This window comes from Oryza sativa, chromosome 8, assembly GCF_034140825.1.
Source record: "Oryza sativa Japonica Group chromosome 8, ASM3414082v1".
Lineage (NCBI taxonomy): Eukaryota > Viridiplantae > Streptophyta > Magnoliopsida > Poales > Poaceae > Oryza > Oryza sativa.
Genome location: NC_089042.1, coordinates 19,032,492 through 19,047,674, shown reverse-complemented (window position 1 = coordinate 19,047,674; position 15,183 = coordinate 19,032,492). Strand labels below are relative to the sequence as shown.

The 15,183-nt window shown below is 44.5% G+C and overlaps 1 protein-coding gene across 1 annotated transcript; it reads right to left on the bottom strand.

Moving 5' to 3' along the window:
• Window positions 1-279: 279 nt before the first annotated feature.
• LOC107281949 (disease resistance protein RGA4) lies at window positions 280-13,957 on the bottom strand. The gene is given in 5 exon segments (XM_066303770.1): window positions 280-1,225; window positions 3,943-3,957; window positions 11,649-12,661; window positions 12,870-12,966; window positions 13,035-13,957. Coding segments are annotated over 5 exon segments (2,892 nt in total). The 5' UTR covers window positions 13,856-13,957.
• Window positions 13,958-15,183: the final 1,226 nt, after the last annotated feature.

The window sequence follows — 15,183 nt, the reverse complement described above, 5'->3', positions numbered from 1 at the left end:
GAAATTGAAAGTTCTACCCAAAAAAAACTTTTGACAGTAAACTAGCGATTCCGTAGAAAAATTCTAATGAGTTTTCGTGCATACACAAAAAACAAACAAATCTCTACCCATACTCTGATACCATACAATGAATAATTAACGCTTATTATTGCATATATTAGTACGTATTATTACAAATAGGGAAACACACACAAAGGAAATCTCTCACATAATTTATTTAGTTCCGAATGAACATGAATTACTAATTTACTGCTCAGGAAGCACATAAGATAATATCAATTATGCAGCCTTGTAAGTATACAAAATCCTTGGCCTGTTAGGATGCTGCCTTGCTCGTGTTTCCCAACTTTCCTTTGTGTATCTCGAGACCTCAGAGTCCAGAGTTACTTCTTTAAGTTCTCGAAGATCTTCGATTTCAATACCAGCCAAACCTACTAGGTGTCTGCAGAGCAGCTGGAGTGACACCAGGTCCCGCAGTGCTCCTGCTTCAATCCTCGGGAAGACAGAGACTTGCACCTTGAAGCACAGGCGTCGCAGACTACGGAACGCCCCTTGTGGTATCACAAATTCGTCAAGGCAATCGCTGATCAGTTTGAGGTATAACAGACACTTTAGGTTATACAGATCAGAGAGAACATCCCGTGTCACGGTAATTGATGAAAGGCACAGCTCAACGAGACCTGTATGCCATTTGACAAAACGGGGCAACGAACGAAGCTCGCCATGTAGTTTCAGCGAAGTGAGCTCACAGGGAGTATCGAGAGAATTGAGGAGGCTGCCGGAGAATGTTTGCAGGCAGATTGATAGTTTACGGTTATCGCCAATATACAAGGGAGGATTGATGTACTCCTGGATGGCCTCTGAAAGCTTACGAGCCAAGATACTATCATGATCTCCTGCAGCTGATGACTAGCACCATATCTTAACCTTTTTCAAATTGCTCATATGGCCCAATATCTCAAGAAATCCTTGGCTCTTGAAGTCGGCGATAAATCCCGATAAGGTCTCCAATTTACTATTTTCAGATAACTTTTTGAGCGTACTCTTGCTATAGCCATGATATTGAATCCTAAACTTTCCAATCAGATGGAGTAAGAAGGGCAAACTAATAACTTGCACAGGTAGCTCCTCTACACTCGTCTTACTTAGACAGAGCGTTTCCAAAAGTTTCAGTTTTGCTATATCTTTAGGAATACTTGTAATTTCTGCCCCAAGGCTGAGATACCTCAGATTGAAAGACCAAGAACGGCTATAGAGGGGGGGTGAATATAGCAATTCAAAACTTTCCCCCGAAAATACTCATCAAGCTGGATTTCTCAAAATCCTTACTAGAACCGCGGCTATTAGAGAAGCCGGATCTAGAAAAGAAGAGAGAAAAAGAAGAGAGAAGGAATTCCCGAAACTAGAAGAGGAAGAGAAAAGGAATTCCCGAAAACTAGAAGAGAGGTTAGGAGGAGAGAGCAAAACTCATCATCGCAAAGTTCAAATTTCAAGCGGAATTTAAATTGCGGAATTTAAATGGACAAGGCAAAAACGAAATCCTTCAAATCATTTCATTCATAGGTGATGCAAAATAACCGCTCAACTAGGAGCAAACAAACACCTTCAGAGGAACAATAACACAAACTTAAAATCTCTCGGACAAACACACTCCAAACTAATCTTAATACAAAAGCCTCTCGGGCAAACACACTCCAAACTCACACGGAAACTCTCTCACCGAGCATCTCAAAAGGATTACAAAAGGAGCAACCTCCACCCTTGCATCCATCCCTCTATTTATAGCCTAAGACCCCTAAGACATTGTCTCAAATACCCGTGGGGCGAAACCCTAGCCTTGATAAAATCCTGGATGTCCATTGTTCCTTAGATCCGAAGGAAACCTCCTGGATAGTCGCCACGTTGTTGATCCGAGCTCTTCACGTCGCGTGCCCTCGTGCGATCCGCGTGATTCCACTCCAAGCCAATCAGTGTACACCGATCCGCGTCGTGCTCCTCCAAGCCAATGCATCCGCGCCACGCGTCCCAGAGAGCCCGCGCCCGCTCCTCTCGCACCTGCGCGCCACAAGTCAGAAGCCGCCATGTCGCCGTTCCTCCCGCCGAGCCGCTTCTGCGCGCGCTCGCGAAAACCACGTTCCCGCGCGCGCCATGTGAAAAACCGCGGGGGACCCGGTCCCACGAGTCTCCGCTTCCTTGACGAACAGAAGGCCGCCACGCCTCCAGGTGCCGTACGATCTCCCGCCTCCGCGCGCGCATGCACACGCCTGTGCATTTGCCGAGCCGAGCTGGGCCGTCGTCATGTCTAGGGTCTGCTCGGCCTGGCCTTCACCATCTTGAGTCAGCAACGTGCTTGGGCCGACCGAGCTCCCGAGCTGGACAGGCCGGATTGGACTTGATGCCAACCGACCCAATGATCTCCTTGGGCCACGTGGAACGGCTGGATTGGCTTGGCCTCCCTGCCAACCAATCACAGCACACATGCACAGCTTCTGCAAGCTCCTCCTTGCACAAGTACATTACGTGTACATGCAAGTATGCTACCTACAGTAAGTCCATTTACTGTAGCAGCAATGCACTTGCACAGTCCCTTCTGATTTCTTCGCGAATCCGATGCTTGCACACTTGACCTTCTGAAGCCCGTTGCAAAGACCTCCTCACACGGTGTTCGTCCACTGTGTGCAACCTTGTGTCCAATCTTGTCACCTGGCATCCTTGATCACTTTGGACCTCAACTCCTCCCTGAGTCTAGTCCCGATCCGCCGTTGACCAAGATCGACTCCGATCACCTGCACCCACATGAACCAAACAACCGTTGTCTTGGCACAGATGTCGCAACCTGACCAATGTTAGTCCACGCACACACTTCTTGCACTTCCGGTACTTGTCAATTTCCCATCACAAAAGAACTATAACCACACATGGTTTCACAATCTCTCTCTTGATGGGAACATTGACAATCTCAAGCAAAATTTTGAAAATTTGATTTTTGATTCACAAAGCAAACCATTTTGCAAAAGTCGAACTTTGGTCATTTTGAATTCTTGAAAAATCAAGACCAAGTGACAAGAAGAAAAGGGATGCAAATGCAAATGCAAGAATGCTCCCCCTATGTGCCAAACTCCCCCTTTCACCGAGATCTAAAGCAAGTTTTAATTTTCAATAAGTGCAAATTTCTCTCCCCCTTTGTCAATGATGCCATCAAGATCAAAAGAGACAAAAATGCAAGATAAAAATGAGATGAAACTTGCAAATTTTAGTGTTTTGAGAGCTTTGAGAGTTATCTAAAGGCATCAAAAGGTAGACATGGATCACACAGATACAAGCATGTGCTCAAGCCTAGCTAAGCATGTGCATAAGAAGTATGAAACATGTCATGGATATCAAGTTAGTATCCCCAGCAAGCAAAAAGCTTTCAAGTGAATTAGTGATTTAGTGTGCAAAGCTATTTCTAGAAGAAGCTTAAAAGGAAGCAAACCAGCTCATAATCATGCAAGATTTACATAATCAAAGCAATGAATCCATGCTAATGTGCTAATGCCCAGTTCATAAAGAGTATCAACATGATAACAAAGCATAGAACATGAGATTTTAATCTTTTCTCATGACTTTTATTTTTATGATTTTTTTTAATTTCTTTAAAGACAATAGCACAATCACGACGGTCCACCTGATCTTATCAGTCAGCAAGTGATGGTTGTGCCAAACACTGCCGTCTGACCTCAATCAAGTTTTCCAGCTAAAGTTCCCATTACAGGCTGTCTCAGTGCTATCTTCGGCACTACTCATGCGTAAACGCACTCAGTAGCCCGGACAAAAACAGAGATAAAGCTTGTAAAGCATGATTGATACAAAGTATGGACGCATAAGCATGAGCATTCATAAGCATGTACTGACAGTTATTGCAAAAAGAATATAAACATGGCATGAGTATGAGATGGATACTTCAATTTAAACAAACTTCTAGAGCAATCATTGCACATTGATTAAGTTCAAATGAATAGTCAATTTAAGCAGGTTTCAACAAGCTTGAACAGCATAACATGATCACATAAGCTACTTAAGCAAATGAAAGCTAGACAAGAGATCAAACTAGCATAAGAGTGACACATGCATAGCATAGTGATGACCAAGAGATAACAAGCAAAGCTCAATTGAAGAATGTATAATACAATGCATAAACTAAACATGATGCAATATGTTACAAATGCATGCAAAAGAAAAACAACTCCCCCTCAAATCAAGCCATAGGGGTGGATCACCCCTAACTCACTCCGCAAGAACTCAAAACGAGAGCGATCAAGTGGTTTTGTAAAAATGTCTGCCAATTGTTTTTCAGATTCAACAAACTCTAGCACAATGGTACCTTTCTCAACATTGTCTCGGAGAAAGTGGTACCGTATCTCAATGTGCTTGGTCCTGGAGTGTTGAACTGGATTTTTTGCAATATTGATTGCACTTATATTATCACAAAGCAAAGGAACACCAGAGAAAGACAGACCATAATCTTTTAGAGTTGAAATCATCCAAAGAACTTGACTACATGTACTAGCAGCAGCTACGTACTCAGCCTCAGCTGTTGATTGAGCAATAGAAGACTGCTTACGAGAGGACCAAGAGACCAAAGAAGTGCCAAGAAAATGACAAGTGCCAGAAGTACTTTTGCGATCAATCTTACACCCAGCAAAATTAGCATCTGAAAAAGCTCGAACTGAAAGGGCAGAAGAGCAGGAGTACCAAATACCGTACTTAAGTGTAGACTTGATGTAGCGGAAGATGCGCTTGACTGCTTGGCGATGTGATGTTCTTGGAGAAGCCTGAAACCTTGCGCACAGGCACACGGAGAAGTGGATGTCCGGCCTTGACGCAGTCAAGTAGAGGAGGGAGCCGATCATGCTTCTGTACTCGCGCTGGTCAACTTCTTCACCGTCCTCATCAGGACCAAGCGATGAAGTAGTTGCCATGGGAGTGGCGATTGGCTTGCAGTCGGCCATGTCGAACTTCTTCAAGAGCTCTTTGGAGTACTTGGTCTGATGTACAAAGATTCCTTCCTTGGTTTGCTTGATTTGAAGTCCAAGGAAGAAAGTCAGCTCTCCCATCATGATCATTTCGAATTCCCTGCTCATCACATCAGAAAACTGGGCAACAAGTGCATGAGAAGAGCCACCAAATATGATGTCATCAACATATATCTGGACAAGAAGAAAATCAATGCCACTATGAAGAGTAAAGAGAGTTTTATCAACTGCCCCCATTTCAAAACCATTTTGAAGCAAAAAGGTTTTCAATCTTTCATACCAGGCTCTGGGAGCTTGTTTTAAACCATAAAGAGCTTTATCAAGTTTGAACACATGATTTGGAAATTTTGGATTTTCAAAACCAGGAGGTTGTTTGACATAGACCTCTTCCTCAATAACACCATTCAGAAAAGCATTTTTCACATCCATTTGAAAAAGCTTGAAACCTTTTGAAGCAGCAAAAGCCAAAAGAATTCGAATAGCTTCTAATCTAGCAACTGGTGCAAAGGTTTCTTCAAAATCCAAGCCCTCGACTTGGGTGAAACCCTGTGCAACCAGTCTGGCTTTGTTTCGAACAATTGAACCATCTTCACCTAGTTTGTTTTTGAAAACCCATTTTGTTCCAATCACATTAAAACCCAAGGGAGGTTCTACCAAAGACCAAACTTTGTTTCTTTCAAAATTTTCTAACTCTTCATGCATGGCATTAACCCAATTCTCATCAGATAAAGCATGACAAACATTTTTGGGCTCAAAAGAGGCAACAAATGCTGAATTGACAAGATCATAAGACCGATTTCTAGTTACCCTTTCACCCAGGCGGATGTCGGTTCTAGATGTGTCGGGGAGCTGTCGGTCCTGATGTGCCACCATTAATCTCCTCAGCTGCTGAAGATGATGTAGTTGGTGCATCTCCTGAAGGCGATGTAGTTGAAGGAGAACCTGTTTCTTGCACTGGTGGTGTACTGTCTAGAGGTGGAGGAATGGAATCATCGTCATCATCATCTGAATCCTTATCCACAAAGATGCTTTCATCTGGAACACCTGAAATTTCTGGTCTAGCTCCTGGGCTAGCCTCATGAAAAGTGACTTCACAAGTCTCCACAATTTTGTTAGTTGAAAGAACATAAACTCGATAAGCCCGAGAATGAGTAGCATAGCCAAGGAAAATGCCATCCAATGATCGAGATTCAAACTTGTCCAAATTTCCAGATTTAAGAACAAAGCATTTGCAACCGAAGACCCTGAGATGTGAAACTTTTGGTCGACGACCAAATCTGAGCTCATATGGCGTCTTGTGCAAGATAGTTCTCAAAAACACACGATTGGAGATAAAACAAGCAGTAGAAATAGCTTCAGTCCAGAACTTTCTTGGAGTCGTAAACTCATCAAGCATAGTTCGTGCCATCTCCACAAGGGTGCGGTTCTTCCTCTCAACCACCCCATTCTGTTGTGGGACATATGGTGAAGAAAACTGATGTTCGACTCCAGAAGAATCACAGAAAGATTCAAATGCAGAATTTTTGAATTCAGAGCCATTATCACTGCGAATGGCTCGAAGAGCACCAGGAAACTGCAAAGCCAAACTACGAGCAAGAGACTGAAAGAAGCCACATGTTTCCTCCTTTGTTTCAAGAAAATAGACCCAAGAGTAGCGAGAGAAATCATCCACTACAACCAAGACATACCACTTCCCCCCAACTGACTGGACCTGAGCAGGACCAACCGTATCCATGTGAAGCAGTTGTCCCGGTCCATCTGTCATAACCATTGTAACAGGCTTGTGGGAGGAAGATGTCATTTTCCCATGACGACATGGTGCACACACAAGATCTTTCGGAGCTTTCAACTTAGGCAAACCCCGAATCAAATCCATACCACTAATGCGAGACAAGTGGTCAAAGCCAATATGACCAAGACGTCGATGCCAGAAAAACAAATCCCTATTCTCTGAGGCAATGAGACAACGAGAAGGACCAGGAGCAGAAGAGTCGAAGTTAGCAAAGAAAACTCGACCAACTCGAGAAATGTCAAAAACAGGAGATTCAGAAGCATCAAGAACTCGAGACCTGTCCTTTTTGAAACGAACTTCCAGATTTTCATCACAGAGTTGTAAAACAGAGAGCAAAATGTACTTAAGCTTACTTACAAGCGCGACATCCTTTAGCATGAATTTGTCATTGACCTTGATTGTTCCTTTAGCCATCACGCGTCCACTGCTCGCATCCCCAAAAGTGATGGTCTCATCACCGGATGCACGAGTGAGAGAAGTAAACCACTTGGCTTCACCGGTCATGTGGCGTGAGCAACCGGAGTCTACAAGCCAAGAATTACTTCTCCCCACTCCAAAATCCTACAAGAAAGACACAGCAGATCTCGATGATTCAGTACTGGGGTTAGTGAGAAATGACTTAGTAATCCAGTACTGAACCATGCGAGGAGTACAAGCATCTTTAGTGTTATGAGCATAATTATATGCAAGATGACCATGTCTGTTTTGCCCCAACCCTGCTAGGTCACATCGAGGGTGCACATCTCGGCGAGGAAAGCGAGATACACCACTTGAATGACAATGACACGCACACTCGAACCTCTCAGGGACTCTAGCAGCTCTTCTAGTCCTAAGACGTTCTTGTCGCTTTTTTCTAGCCTTTCTAAAGCAGAAACCTACCAAATGACCAGCTTTCCCACAATAGGTGCACTCATACTTGGTTTTCTCTACAGGCTTGGTTTGTTTCTGGTTTTGCTTGTGCTCAACTTGTTTTGGATTTTTGGGTCTAGGTAACTCTACAGACTTAGACTTGCTAGTCATAGGTACCATCTTTGGTTCTGAGGTTTTGGGTGTACTAGAACTAGTGTTTCCAATGAAACCTGCAGACTTGAAGGTTATAGGTTTTTGAGCTAGTTCTATCATCCCATCTGTGACACCTAAAATCTCATGGGTACCTATCCTCAAAGACTCAGCAAAATCATAGCCTATACCTTGATTGTTTATGGACACTTTGGATTGGTCTAGGATCATGTTCAACTTTTTCTTTCCTTGAGCAAACCTCTCTAAAGATTGTTGTAGGTACGAGTTCTCTCTCTTAGCGGACTCAAGATCAACTTTCAGAGAAATGCATGATGAACATGAATCAACAGATTTGACATAATCAATGACAATTTTAGTATCTTTTAGTTCAGTTTCCAGGATAACACAATTAGCACATGAAGAATGAACAGGCTCCTTAGTAGCATAAGATTCTAGCAAATCATTCTTGGTCCTAAGCATGTCAACTTGTTGTCTTAATTCATCATTGTCACTAGTGAGAATGGGACAATTTTCACAACTACTTATCCTATCATGAACAAAATTTTCTTTTAGTTCTTTCAATTCCATCTCAAGCAAACTCATATCAACTTTCATTTCATAGCAAGTAGAGCAAGCAGCACTAGCACTAGAAGGATTCCCAGCTCCTAAAGCACATGATTTCAACTTATCCTTGAGGAGATTAATTTCAGAAAGATATGAAGCACAAGTAGAACAGGTATCCTCCTCAGGAATCATGGATCGAAGCCTAGCAATTTCTAGCGCCATTCCATCATTTTCATATTTTAGTTTCTCAATTTTATACTTAGAAGACCTATACTTGTCACTAATTTCAATCATCAAGTGTGTCATTCTTTCTTTGCTTAGTTCATCATCAACAGAGTCATTATCTGAGCAAGAATCATCACAAAGAGAACCATCCAAGGAAGGGATATCATCAAGACATACCTCATGATGCTCCGATGAGTCATCCTTATCCTCAAGTGCCATGAGACACAGGTTGATGAAGTCCTCGTTGTTGGCGAGACAGTACATCCCGGAGAAGTCCTTGTCCCCCTTTTCTTGATCATCGTCGTCGGAGTCGATGTCGCTAAGCTGCACCTCCTCAAGAGCCGCCAAGACCTTGTGGATCGCCTTCTTTATCAAATCCTTCTTCCCCTTTCGCCCTTGTCCCTCGAGCTTCTTGGTTGTCTTGTCACTCTTCTTCTTCAACTTGGGACAATTCACTCTTATGTGGTTAGGCTCTCCACACTCAAAACACACAAATGGTTCATTGGTTTTTCCTCCTTTTCTATCTCTCACATTTTTGTAAGCTCTTGAGAATTTTCTAGTAAAAAGAGCAAGATCATCTTCAGGGATCTTCTCTAATTGCTCCTCAGTGACTGAGTGTAAAGCGGCAAGAGAGAAGCCACCACACACAAAAGCTAAGTCATTAGAAGAAGTACTACCAGAGGGATCAGCTACCAAAGCCATCGAGTGTTTGAGGCCTTTCCGATGGAAGACATCCATCTCATGGGTTTTTAGCTTTGAGTAAAGCTTGTCCATGGTAAGGTCACTCAGAGGTGCACTCTCTGTGATGGAAGTAACTTTCATTTCCCAAACACCATAATCAAGACAATTCAAAAGATGGCGAGCATTATCATTATCAGAAAATTCTTTTCCAACAGATCTCAACTTCGAAACAATTTCTTCAAAACGCTTGAAATAAGAATCAATGGACTCTCCTGGGTGCATCTCAAATCTTTGATATTCTTTATGAAATTGATTCTGACGAACCAATTGAATATCATTGTTTCCCTCATGGAAATTGCACAGAGCAGTCCACATGTCATGAGCGGACTGGTGGTGTTGAACACGATTAAATTCACCAGAAGAAATTCCACCAATGATTGCATTTCTTGCACGATAATTAAAATCAACTTGAGCCACATTTGCAGGCGTGATGTCAGCATCATCGGGCATAGTGTAAGGTGATTTAACCTTATTCCACACATTATGCCCTTGCGACTGGAGGTAGGCCTCCATTCGTGCCTTCCAAATGACAAAATTGTGTCCATCGAAAACAAATGGTTTCGCAGAGTATTTTTCCTCCATAGCTGCGTTCGTTGCCACGGTTAGGTTACAACGAACTTAACCGGGCTCTGATACTAATTGAAAGACCAAGAACGGCTATAGAGGGGGGGTGAATATAGCAATTCAAATCTTTCCCCCGAAAATACTCATCAAGCCGGATTTCTCAAAATCCTTACTAGAACCGCGGCTATTAGAGAAGCCGGATCTAGAAAAGAAGAGAGAAAAAGAAGAGAGAAGGAATTCCCGAAACTAGAAGAGGAAGAGAAAAGGAATTCCCGAAAACTAGAAGAGAGGTTAGGAGGAGAGAGCAAAACTCATCATCGCAAAGTTCAAATTTCAAGCGGAATTTAAATTGCGGAATTTAAATGGACAAGGCAAAAACGAAATCCTTCAAATCATTTCATTCATAGGTGATGCAAAATAACCGCTCAACTAGGAGCAAACAAACACCTTCAGAGGAACAATAACACAAACTTAAAATCTCTCGGACAAACACACTCCAAACTAATCTTAATACAAAAGCCTCTCGGGCAAACACACTCCAAACTCACACGGAAACTCTCTCACCGAGCATCTCAAAAGGATTACAAAAGGAGCAACCTCCACCCTTGCATCCATCCCTCTATTTATAGCCTAAGACCCCTAAGACATTGTCTCAAATACCCGTGGGGCGAAACCCTAGCCTTGATAAAATCCTGGCTGTCCATTGTTCCTTAGATCCGAAGGAAACCTCCTGGATAGTCGCCACGTTGTTGATCCGAGCTCTTCACGTCGCGTGCCCTCGTGCGATCCGCGTGATTCCACTCCAAGCCAATCAGTGTACACCGATCCGCGTCGTGCTCCTCCAAGCCAATGCATCCGCGCCACGCGTCCCAGAGAGCCCGCGCCCGCTCCTCTCGCACCTGCGCGCCACAAGTCAGAAGCCGCCATGTCGCCGTTCCTCCCGCCGAGCCGCTTCTGCGCGCGCTCGCGAAAACCACGTTCCCGCGCGTCTCCGCTTCCTTGACGAACAGAAGGCCGCCACGCCTCCAGGTGCCGTACGATCTCCCGCCTCCGCGCGCGCATGCACACGCCTGTGCATTTGCCGAGCCGAGCTGGGCCGTCGTCATGTCTAGGGTCTGCTCGGCCTGGCCTTCACCATCTTGAGTCAGCAACGTGCTTGGGCCGACCGAGCTCCCGAGCTGGACAGGCCGGATTGGCCTTCATGCCAACCGAGCCAATGATCTCCTTGGGCCACGTGGAACGGCTGGATTGGCTTGGCCTCCCTGCCAACCAATCACAGCACACATGCACAGCTTCTGCAAGCTCCTCCTTGCACAAGTACATTACGTGTACATGCAAGTATGCTACCTACAGTAAGTCCATTTACTGTAGCAGCAATGCACTTGCACAGTCCCTTCTGATTTCTTCGCGAATCCGATGCTTGCACACTTGACCTTCTGAAGCCCGTTGCAAAGACCTCCTCACACGGTATTCGTCCACCGTGTGCAACCTTGTGTCCAATCTTGTCACCTGGCATCCTTGATCGCTTTGGACCTCAACTCCTCCCTGAGTCTAGTCCCGATCCGCCGTTGACCAAGATCGACTCCGATCACCTGCACCCACATGAACCAAACAACCGTTGTCTTGGCACAGATGTCGCAACCTGACCAATGTTAGTCCACGCACACACTTCTTGCACTTCCGGTACTTGTCAATTTCCCATCACAAAAGAACTATAACCACACATGGTTTCACACAGATTCCATAACTTGTGTATATTTTTCAGGTGCTTGTTCTTGACATCATTGCATTCTTCGAGATCCAGGACTCTCAAAACCTTGTACCTGTGAAACTCGCAAATGGTGTCACCTGCCGTCCCGAAGATCGTCAAAGACCGGACGCATGACAAATCCATATCTGTTGTAGTTCTGCGCTTGTGAGGTGTCCTATGATCGATACAGAGATGACGAACTTTCCTTCGCCAGTCAGGAAAGGACATGATGAACCTCTCAAGTCTCGACGCCTTGTACAACATATACTCGTGCACGATACTGCGAGTCTTGCACATCTTGACATCGCCATTATTGCTTGTGTCAATGATAGGATGAAAGATGTCCCAGTCTACAAACGTCTCAAAATTCCAACGTGCAATAGTCTGGTCATCAATGTCCACATCTTCGCTCCTTGCGAATCCTTCAGCTATCCAACGCCTGATTATCACTTTCTTCTCGAGCGGAACATCGTTTGGAAATATGCTCAAATATAGCAAGCAGGCCCTGACAACGTGGTTTGAAAGACTTGTGTAATTATCCATGATCACGCCTTTGAGTCTTTCAAAGTTACCATTGTCATGTATTTTTGAACCTAGGTAGCGACACAATTCGCGACAGCGCTGCCCAGTAGGCTCATTTAAACCTCCCAAATAATTGGCCACACAAACAAGGGAAAGTGGATGGCCATCACATTTCTTAAGTAGTTCTTCCGAGCCCATCTGCAACTCAGGTGAAGGTGCCTCCCCAAGAGCTATTGTCTTGCAGTATTGATCTTCAAGATTTTGCATTTGGTATATGAAACCTTTGCCATTGCCACAGCAGGTATTCGCTTCCGACTTAATGGTTGTGGTAACTATTATCCTGCTTCCGTTGTTTCTACTATTTTCTTCGAAAGCTGATTTTATAGAATTCCATTGCCCATTCCCAATGTCATCAATAACAATCAAGTATCTGACAAATTTCTGACAAATTTCGGGTAAGAGCAGGTACAATAGCAGGCTATAAGCCAACTGCAAATATATTTTAAGGAGATAAACGAGGAGAGAGAAGAGCAGTGGGCTACAAATTTGTAGCCAGCTGTATTACGGACTCCAAGACGCAATGTGTTTATGATAGGTGGGACCAGTTATTGATAGTGTAGTATGTAACTATTATATGAATGAGCTATTAGATTGGCTATAGATGAATTAGAGCTAGTAGTTGACTATATTATTAAACTTGCTCTAACCAACGGCCGGGCGCAAGGTTCAGCGAATGAGTGGTTTTACGATCCTCAATAAAGTACTCAATGTAGTACGTAAAGTTCCAATACATTCTGAATGACCGTAAAGGTGTGGATGGGTAATGCGTGCAACTGGGAAACAGCTACAGAAATTCTCTCACCTTCTACCCCTGAGGTAGTCCATGAGCTGGGCTTGGAGATATTGCTCGTCATCGACCAATAATCCCTGACCCCGATAGCCAAATTGCTGGAGTAATGATCTGAAAATCTCCCCCGCATTTTTCTCCTTGGCTCGATCAACCCATGCACGGCAGGAACGAAACACCCGGATTCTATCATCATCAGTTGAGCGGAACACTGCCTTAGCGAGGGTCGTCTTGCCGGAGCCGCCAAAACCCACGATGGCGATAACCCTCAGCTCCTCCGGACTTTCCTCCAGCATCGCGAGGATGTCCCCCTTGGCTCCCTCGACGCCCACGGGGTTGAGTTGAACATGTTCGCGTTGTTGTGCCGCCGCCGGCGCCAGTGGCGGCGGCGGCGGGGGCTTGTCGTAGACGAACTGGCACAGGCGTTCATTGGTCAGCTCCTCGAGGCGCCTGTTAAGCGCCTTGATCTTGTCCCCGAACCGGTAGCGTGTGCAGATGGTGAGCAGGAAGCGCCCCAGCCGGCGCGCCCGCGACGCTCCCTCGGCGCAGGACACGCGGTGGAGGAAGCGCTCAATGCAGTCCTCCATGTCGTGCGTCAGCTCGCGCAGCTGGTCGCCGAACACCTTGGCGGCGGCCGTGGGGTTCTTCGTCCGCCGGAGGTCGTCGTCCATGGAAGCTGCGAGCAGAACTAGTTTACGTCTCATTGAGTCGCTATCATCGATCACGTTCATGACCATCTTACAACTGCCTGACAGCACCTTAAACAGCGGCGGCATGACAGTGTTCACGAAGGCAGTTATCACCGCTTTCTCCATGGTCTCTGCTGCCTCAATCATCGATCGATACAACACTAAATTTTGGTACTAACTTGATCTAGATCTTTTTTGCTCGGTATCTGAGATTCTGAAGTGGTGAAGTGGGGGTTGAAAGTGTTTTTTAGTGAATGAATGGTGCTAGAAAGACGATCGACCAGAAGGGTATAAATAGTGGAGAACCTTAGACCGGGTCAGTACATAGTTGGTTGCTTGGCAAACCGAATCTCTGATACATAATCCATGTCCCACAGAATCACACATATCTAACCCATGTCACGCAGAATCTCTTGTATTTAATACCATGTCAAACCGAATCTCTTATGTATGATTATAGCTGAGATATTTTTAGATGCCGTACCTTTCGGATCCACGGAGACCATGAGGGACAGTAGGATTTTTTTAAAAAAATTACACAGTACAACGCAGACACTCACAATGGAGGCACGTAAACTCTACCCCTATGAGCATCTTCGAAGACTGCGCAGGCAAATCCTTGAGATTGACGAAGTCACCACAGGCGCCTCGCTGTCGACGGGTACGTCGCCTACCACTGAAAGCACAAGCCGTTAAATCATGGAAAATTTGCTCCCATGGAGAGTCAAACCCAGAACCTTATGTGCTACTGAGACTCTTGTAACCACTAGGTTATTGACCCTTTCACGGGGATAGTAGGATTGTGATAATTGAAGAGAAGGTGTTGTCGTACCTTTACAAGTTGTGAGGGTGTACTATTACAGGTGTAGACCAGAAGGAAACAGTAATTGGGATAGCTATTGCTTTTGGTAGCGGTGATTCTGGCATAGGCTCATCAACCATCTCACGAGGAATCTGCAAGAAGAAAACCCCAAGTCTAGTGGATTGGTGAATCCACATGATAATTCTACTACTTGTGGGTGGCGTTACATTCAGTGAGGTGGAGCATGTTAAAATAGGTGCCGAATATACTTGTCCTAATAGGTTGTAGTTAAACTTAAAGTTGTAATATATGGTAGCTAGAGGGTGGGGTTAGCATCAGACTCCATAACCCGGTAACCCTTTAAATAAAAATGGGGGCACCCACTACTAGAGAAACGATTTTTTATCCTAAACCCCAAAACACAAATATCCTGACTAGATCAAGAACCGGTACTAAATATGCTTTAGTACCGGTTCTAAAAGTTGAAGTTCCTAAAACTATGTTTAATTCCGGTTGGTGTTACCACCCTATAATAAAAATATATCTTTAGTACTGATTGGTAACACCAACCGAGACTAATGCTATAGTAGCATTAGTCTCGGTTGGTGTTACCAACCGGTAATAACGATGCAATTTTAGCACCAGTTGGTAATACCAACTCATACTAAAGATA